Raw genomic sequence first — 9,391 nt, 5'->3', positions numbered from 1 at the left:
TATATATGCGTCGCAGATACCCTTCCACCCTTCTCCACACCGATCCTCCAACCGCATCCCCTTTCCCCATCTTTTCCACCCTTCCACCTTACCCCTTCGCCAGAGTGGTAAGGTGGAGGGGTTGCCTCCATCTAGATTCCACCACCCTCCCTATTTTCTTCAACCCACTCTTGTCCTCCTTTAAATGCCCCCGTAACCTACACGATCTACTGGTCCGTAGCACTTCCCCACTCCATTCCAACCCAACCCGGATCCTTCCCTTGCTCTAGATCACGCTGCCACACCCGTCCCTTCATCTTTAGCACCACCTACCTCACCGGATCCAACCAGAACATCCTCTACGTTAGGAACGCCTTCTCCTGTACTTCTTCCAGCCTTATTTATTGCTTCAGGTGTAACCTCTGGAACAAACTCTACGTTAGTCCAATGCTCCCCGCCTAGCCGACCGGTTCACCGAACACCACCTACGAGATGTTCGTCTACGTACGAACACCCCCGTCGCTCGTGATTTTCGTTTGGTCAACCACTCCACCTCAAATATCCCTGTCTTCGGCCTTGCCCTACGCAATGGATCCACCAACTCCAGACTCCGCCTGGAGCAGCGTTACATTCTTACTCTACATACCCAAACTCCTTTCGGACTCAACACAAACTCCTCCTCGCAATGACTGTCACTGCACCTTCCTTAAAAAAATAACATTTTACCCTATCTTATTTTTACTCATTTACTTATTATTTTCATTCATTTTTTATAAGTTTTATCGTTTATTATCGATTTTTTATCGTTTATTCCTTTATTTTTTATTCGGTTATCTTTTATTAATTTTCTATTCGTTTTTTTATTCGTTTATTTATTCATTCATTTATTCATTTTTTTATTTATTTTTTTATTCATTTTTTATTTGTCTTTTTTATAAGTTTATTTCTGCTACTGTTTTACTTGTTTAATTTGATATCTTTAGTTTATCTATTTATTTTTTTATTTTTCATCTTTTAGTTAAGGCTCTAGAAATGGCTATGGGGTCAGGCTCTGCATCCAGCATTTTAGCTACGAAGATGGCACTCGACCAACATCTCAAAACTAAACACGAAAGATGTATTGTCAGGGCTAAGTTAGTGCAATGCGACAAGAGGAAATCAACGTTGTCGGATGGGCCCGTGTGTTAGAGACCCATCGGGGCAATAGTGGCACAATAAGGTCTTTGATGGACCAACATGAGCGTTCAGTAAACGAACCCGAGGAGATGTGCAAGGTAGTTTCACGAGCATTTCGCCCATCTTTTTGGGAGGGGCAGTGAACCGGAGGGTGGGAAGGGCCTCGTGGACTTCCTCGCCGGTTTGTCGTGCTTCTCGGGGCGGGAAGTGGAATGCTGTGAAGGGCCGATCACAACTGCGGAGGAGGAGGAGGTACTATCGGACTGTGGCGAGGACAGGTTGCCAGGATTAGATGGTCTCCCCTATGAATTGTATTATAGTATGCAAGACTTGTTTGGGCACCTAGTAGCATGCGTCTACACCAACTGGCAGCAGAATGGGAGCATTCCTCGGTCTGTGAGCCGGGGTGGGGGTGTTGTGGTGCTGCTAAAAAAGGACACAAAAAGGGGAATGTACTTGATAATTTTCGACCCATCACTCTGCTTAACGCAGAGCTGAAGATTTTGGCCAAGGTGTTAGCAAAAAGGTTGGCGCAGGTCGTGGGGAAACTTATTGGGGAGATGCAAGCCTGTGCCATCTCTAGTAAGTCGATTCACGACAATCTCCATCTTATACGCTACACCTTAAAGAGGGTAAATAGAATTCCTGGAGAGGATGGGGCTATGGTCCATTTAGACCAATCTAAAGCGTTTGATAGGGTTGACCATCAGTATCTGGCAACGGTCCTTGCGGCGGCCGGGTTTGACCCCACCTTCCGTGGGTGGATCACTGATTTGTATCGCAACATCGATTCGATCGTTTAAGTGAACTGTTTCTTTTCGGAACCGTTCTGCATTGAGCATTCGGTACGTCAAGGGTATCCTCTCTCTCCACTTCTGCATGTTTTGGCCTTCGAGACATTTCTGCAGAAGTTGGAGGCTATGAGAGGCATCCCGCGAGATCTATGGTGTGGAGAATCGGTTTTGACGTATGCGGACGACATCACCGATATCGTACCCTGGTTTGAACACCACCTACAGTGGGTAGGTAAGGCCATAAGGTATTACGAAGCGGTGGCAGGAGCAAAAATTAACTGGGATTAGTCGGTCGGCTTGCAAGTCGATCCCGCCCAACAACGTCGTGGGAATTTGGATGGACCGATGAAAATGTTAGGAGTCTGGTTTGGCCTAGAACTCCAGATAGAGAAGTACTGGAGTGAGGTGACGAGTAGGGTGGCTTTCCTAACTCAGACCTGGTCTGAGCGGAAGCTATCTCTGAAAGGGAGGGCGGAGGTTGCAGGTGTGTTTATCGTATCAACAATTACCTACCGCCTGACCGTCGTGCCTTGCCCAGCTTCGTGGATGAACAAGCTGGAACGCATACTCTTCCGTTTTTGTGGAGGTGAAGGAGACCTCTGGTATGGCGCTCTATTTGCTGCTAACAACCGATGAAGGGTAGACTGGGGATGCCATGGCTAAAAATGTTCAGGCATGCACTGAGGCTGAGGCATCTCTAGCTCTACCTTGACGGTGAGTAAGTGTGATCTCCGTTCATTAGACTGTTGCTTCTGTCATTCACCACTTAGATCAAGTTGGGTGCTTGGCAAGCAGAGTGCCGTTAGGCACTTTTGCTCCACTCCCAAACGGGCAACGCCGGTAGCGGGGATTCCACCTCGTCGTTTTATAGAGAGTTGATAGAGTTCAAGTGTGATGATGCCCTAAGAGAAACCCTGGACTTCGATGACGGTCAGCTTGCCAGCCTGTAGCGAAGAACATTCGGGCCAGGGCCTATGGATAATTTACAGAAGTCCCTGGCATGGCAATGTTACCGAGGAGCCTCACCTGTTCGGGATAAACTCTACATGCATGGTTCTTCATCCACACCAACATGCCCAAGATGTGTGCAGAACAGTGAAACTGTTCTGCACGCAGGTGTGCAGTGTCCGAAGATCTTGGCACTATAAGTTTATGTCGAGCAACTGCTGTCACGAGATGAAAAGTACAACTATCATCCGAGTCTATAATTAAGATTGTTCCGCCGACTTCTCTGAACAGGGAAGAGCAGGCTTGTTTACTCTATGTAATGGCTATCATGAAGGAAGTAGTATGGAAGACGCGAGTGAAACGCATTGCGACGAGCATCTTCATCTCCAGCCTTGGGTTGGTTAACTTTTTCCTTTTTCACCTGAAAAGGAAAATAAGGCTGGAGAGGAGATGCTTGTCGCAAAGTGCATTCGTGAAAAGATGGCAGATTCTTGCGAGCATGTTGAGAGTGAATGAATCTACTTGAGTGAGACAAAAGGAAAAAAAACCCAAGTTTCAGTGTTGGTACGTGGTTTGGGGGATTTCTGTTTTAATCCACTCGACTATATCTCTAACTTCATGTTGTTAGTCATTCGTTCCCCAGCCCCTTGTCTGTTTTTGTAACGTCCTCTCTTTGTGTAGACCATCGAGGTTAAATAAAAATTCGGTTTTATTTTACAGTTTCTACTTATTTGTATTATTTGTACTACTTATGATTTGTATTAATATTTTACCTCTTGTTCCTATACCACACACCACACACCACCTACCACCACCCATCTCCCTCTCACGCACGCACACACACACACACGCATGAACACACAACCCTCCACACACACACACACACACACACACACACACACACACACACACGAATGCACACATACCTCCACACAACATTCACATACACACATACACACATATACGCACATGCACACGCACGTACATACACTTCCACACAGGCAACAGAGTGACACACAGAGATAGGTACACACACATACACTCACATTTACACAGTGAGAGAGCGCGCGACAGAATGACACACAAAAATAAATACACACACATACTCATACATGTGTACACACACACATATACACATTCTCACTCCATCCACGCACACATGCCAACACACACACACACCCCACCACCCCACCCATTCACACAGCTACATTCACCCATTCACACACACCCTTCAGATAACGCATCCACACTCTACCTCACCCATCTCTCCCTCTCACACACGTACACACATACACACGCACGCAGGGTGCACATACACACACGCATACACACGCACGCACAACACACGAATGCACATATACCTCCACACACACAACAAACACACAACACATACATGCGCACACAAGTAACCCCACACACACACACGCGCACACATGAACCCACATATAGCTCCACGCACACAATACAGACATACATGTACAGACATACACACCCACATACACTTCCACAGTCACTCACGCGCACATACACACACATCTCCACGCGCACATGCGAGCACACACACACACATACATATACAGAGAGAGACAGTGACACAGAGAGAGTGGGACACACACGCACCTATACACGTCCACACACACACACATACACATATTCTCACTCCGTCTACGTACACATGCCAACACATACACACGTCCACACCCACTCATTCACACACTCTTCAGACTGCCTCTCAAACACCCTTCAAACTGCCCGACTCACTACTGACCATCCCATCTACGCACACGTGCAAAAGCAAACATACACGCACACACGCTGCCACAACCACCTATACCTGTCAACATAGATGTTGATCTCTCACTACAACATCAACAGCTACACGCAGACCACTCACACAACAAACACATGTAAACAGCTAATACCACACCTCGCATACACACACCCAGTTACCAATACACGCACACACGCTACCACGCACACACACACACACACACTCAGTTACTACCACACACACACGCTACCATACACACACGCTACCATACACACACGCGCTATCACACACACGCACACTTGCCACCACACACACACACACATGCGCACACACCCACACACACACACACAGATACCAACCATTCATCACATTCTCCTGTCCCAGAAAGCACTTTCTCTTTGTCATCTGCTTCCGGTCATTTCAAAAATGTAACTGCAAGTGAACAGTTGGCGATATTTTCCTTCCTCTTTCTTTTCTTTTGGGCTTTCCTATGTCTAACCATTCTTTCTTTCATTCTCTGAGCGTCTCATTAATACTTTGCATGTAGTAGTCCTCGCGTTGTTGTTGTTTCTTGTTTTTTTTCTCTGTTTTCTTAATTAAGAGAGAGAGAGAAATGCTTAATGCCTTTATTACTTACTTGTACAAGGAACTGTAAAATGTTTATTCCGTGTGCTGCTCTCACCAAGTGCGGTGAAATTCATATGCTGACGTCTGCTTTCATTGAACATTAATTGAAATCCCTAAGTAAATAAGATACAACACTGTTAATTTGTTCATTTGTGGTTGTCATCTTATATGGACTTACAAATGTTTAAAAGTAAAGCTTTTCGCAAATTAGTTGTTGATATTGTTGATTTAGTACCAGACTACTTCTTATCAAGGAAACCTATCATCGAAAGGTTCAGTGATTGATAAAATCGATTAGTAGAGATCCTCATCTGTGCGAGGTGTGATAATTTAACTGGTAGTTTAGTTATAACCAGTTATGGAACGGCGTGTACCTGAATGCACCTACACAGAACCTCAGCAGCATTGCTCTCCACATATATATACAACCTAAAATTTATTAACAAATTCATCAACTATCACAGAATAATTAATGTTTCATATAAACCTAACTCTATTCGAAAAGAAAACCGAAAAACAAAGCAGAAAAAAAGATGGAGGTACAACGCATCGTTAAGAAATTTGCCCTGCCATTACGTGTCCGGATTTGATCCCACTATATGGCATCTTGAAAAATTGCCTTATATCCTACAATTTAGCGCTTCGACAAACTGTATAGGACTAAAATAAGTGCGGAGATCAATATATTAGACTAAACCGTTGAAAGTGATGCGCCAGTACGGTCACACTCCAATGACTTAAACAAATAAAAGAGTGAAAGAAGAGGCACTGCATAGCGTTGCATGGAATCGCTGTTGTCACCAAAAATGGCACAGGTCGAAGTGTTAGTTACTCTACATACCATATTTGGAAAGGTACGTTTCTTAGTCAGAAGGTTATGTCAATGCCTATAACCGTACGGCTACCACCGCAGGGTCTTCCAGATTGTTGTGAGGAGTGGGGAGAGAATGTTATCTTCAAACCGAAGACCCTAGTCGGATGCTTGCAAAGTGAATTTCTTTAAAAGTACTAAAGAACCAGATGAAGGTCTTAAACCGAGTGACGTAATAAGTCTAAGCAGGTCACAGTGCAATTTGAACTCAAAATGCAAAGATCCGGAAGAAATGCTATAATGAATTTTATACGACGTTCAAATGACTCTCTAGTCCACCATCCTAGTTTAATACTTTTTCGACACTGAAAAGATGAAAAGTAAAGTTGGACTCTGTATAATTTGAACTCAGAACCCAATAACCGGGAATAAATACTGTTCTAACATTCTGCCATTTCGCAAACATTTATAAATAGGGAGTAACAAAAATATCTCATTATAAAGATATTATGGCACACATCGACTAGGACCCTTACCAGTAATTGTTCTCCAAATTTTGACTTTCGTTTTCCTTGGATCGATAAAATAAATAAAGGACTACTTAGCTATTAGGTTTTTTCATCGCTTATACTCACATCCTAGAAGATCTGTCTTCTTGTTCCTATGTTAAAATCATTATCAGTGCACCGGATGTTTACACTAATTTTGAAACGTTGAAGCAAAGGAAAATATATTCAATAAGTATTTTGCAAATTCAGTCAGTATGCATTTGAGTTGAAACTAAAATATTCGAGAATTTTTTATCTAGTTCATCATGGGTTTTAGAAGAATGCAACTTGGTCGCTCTATCTGTTAGAAAAGGCAGTCAGATTTCATTCAAAACTCACCCGGCTGTCTTGAAAAGAGGAAGATATATTGCATAATGTAGCGCTATAAGACAAGAGTGACAAAGCTAGAATGTGTTTAATTATAGAGTTGATATGATGCTAAACAATTAATACAACACTCTTAGGAATAATTGAATTTTACTTACGTTTCTAATCGTTATATTTTCGTATACGACGATCCATAAAGTATCCCATTCTCCAATATCAGAACTGATAAAATTATATCTGTTTTCATATGTGCTATCTTTGTCGTTTTCACTTAAAAAATGTGTCTGTGAAGCACCAGTAACTCCGACTAATTTAAAAGTCAGCTTGTTTGTGATGTCGGCACTGTTGTAGACAGTCACTGTCCATTTCTTCACATCTGTAATTACATTAACAACATTTTTTAATATTTAGTCCAATTCAAGTGTTGATTATTAAGCAAGAGAGAAGCTCCCTACCAGCCGAGTCTGAGAGTCATTGGTGTCTGTTAAATTCCGTAATGCTCTTTGGGAAGTAAAAATATCATAAACGTCATATTTGCCCCTCTACTACAAACATAAGAACAATCGATATGCTATGTACAGAATGACTTGGGGGGAAATGTCAAAAGTCATACCCTGTGAATTTGGTATGAGTAAGTTTTATTTATGACTAAAGACTACGAAAGAGAAGAATAGAGAAAATTCATCTTTTGTAACAAAACGGAGTTAGCAAATAGCATCAAAGAGTCATGTGGTGGAGTCAACCCGGATTACGGATTAGATCTACCATGCAAAATGTGAGCAAGTTGGTGGAAATTTCAAATTGATTAGACTAAGTTCAGCCAAAATCTGGGGAGAGAAGAATTTTAACAAAAATCGAAAACACCACCACCAATAAAAAAGACGAACTGATCTTGGAAATCATGTCAATTTCAATATTTGGATGTTTTTAACAGATTTTGAAACTTGTGGGAATTTTGGTATCTAACCAACGTTCAAGCGAAAATATATTTGATTTTACAAAAGAGAAAAACAAACCTAAAGACAAATAGGATTGGTTAAAAAAAAATTGAGAAATAATTTATGGGTGATATTTTAAAGAAAACTGAAATAGATACTCGAGAATGATAGATGAAATAATTACTAAAGGATAACTAAAAGAATTACTGAAATATCGATGAAGACAAAAATACTAAAGAATAACTGAAATAGTTATTGAATTAAAGAATAACTGAAGTTACAATGAAGAATAACAGGGTAAATGAAATACTGGAGAATTGCTGGAACAAATATTGAATTATAAAGAGTGACAATTTGAAGACTAACTAAAAGAAATATCAAAAATGGTTAAGAGAAAGATAAAATAGAGAATAAATAAAAGGAAGAAATATTGGTGTATAAATGAAAGAAAAACTGAAGGAAATATTGGAGAATAATTAAAAGAAAGAAATAATCTATATATATATATAAAACACAGGATGTGTGTCTGTGTTTGTCATGTTGTTAAAACCCGAGATCCACCCAACTGATTTTAATGAAATTTTACACATGCGTTACATAGGGTACATGGAGTGTCATGAGCCCAAATGATTTTCAACCTGTTGCCTAATGCGGGCCCAGGGGCAGATAAACCGCATTTTTAAAGCATTTTCGCGGCGTTAAGTCCCGTAAATTGAAGAGTATCCACTCGCTGTCTTCCAAATTTGCAACAAACATTAATGAGGCTCCTCGAATTGCTGTTGACTAAAAAACATTTCCGACGCCGACTATGGACCCCCCCACACACACACACACACGCGCAAAAAAAAGGCAGATTAATCAGATTTGAGTATACTGCACTGGGCTTCATCTTTGCTTTAGGTCATGTTCCGACGAAAAAATATTGATACTATACATGCATTATAAGTAGCGTATAATATTTCATGAAACATTTTGTCCAATTTGGCAGAGGAAATGAGAAGAACATTAAAATTTTTGTCGGCGTCCTGTTGGTGCTTCGTGTTACCATCCCACGCACCACAGGGCCATGTGCGTTTGTGTGCGGTTGGGTAAAACCACAACAAACCCATTCATCCATTCTTCAGAAGTGCCTTGTTGATATTTCACGTTTCCAATCCTGCGTAACGCAGCATGGCCCGGCAGCATGTCTGCTTTCTATGTCATCCATGTCTGAACTATATAATGCAAAATGTTCATACAAAAACAACAAACTGCTAACTGTTGTGACTCACAACGAATCGAATTTTACCGCGTGACCACTTCTGGAAGCTACGCTCGCCACCTGCAATTAGTCCCCCCACCCTTTGTTACCTTCCCCGTTTTAGTCGGACGAGTAGATACAGGGTGTCCCAGAATTAACGATGATTTGAGTGAAATCGGATGCATTTTTTAAAAATCACTTTTATTTATGTTTATCATGCTTAATATGTGTT

At 41.7% G+C, this 9,391-nt stretch overlaps 1 protein-coding gene across 2 annotated transcripts in view; it reads right to left on the bottom strand.

Moving 5' to 3' along the window:
- The window catches only part of LOC106884345 (uncharacterized), a 77,912-nt gene that overhangs the window by 34,089 nt on the left and 34,432 nt on the right, over nt 1–9,391 (bottom strand). For both annotated transcript variants that reach the window (XM_014935684.2, XM_052972812.1), the window contains 2 exons: nt 7,140–7,357; nt 5,306–5,408 (listed from right to left, as the gene is read on the bottom strand). In XM_014935684.2, coding sequence (XP_014791170.1) covers nt 5,306–5,408; nt 7,140–7,357 — 321 coding nt within the window. The remainder of the gene's footprint in view (nt 1–5,305; nt 5,409–7,139; nt 7,358–9,391) is intronic.

Source organism: Octopus bimaculoides, chromosome 14, assembly GCF_001194135.2.
Source record: "Octopus bimaculoides isolate UCB-OBI-ISO-001 chromosome 14, ASM119413v2, whole genome shotgun sequence".
Classification (NCBI taxonomy): domain Eukaryota; kingdom Metazoa; phylum Mollusca; class Cephalopoda; order Octopoda; family Octopodidae; genus Octopus; species Octopus bimaculoides.
This window is presented reverse-complemented; position numbering and strand designations above follow the sequence as displayed.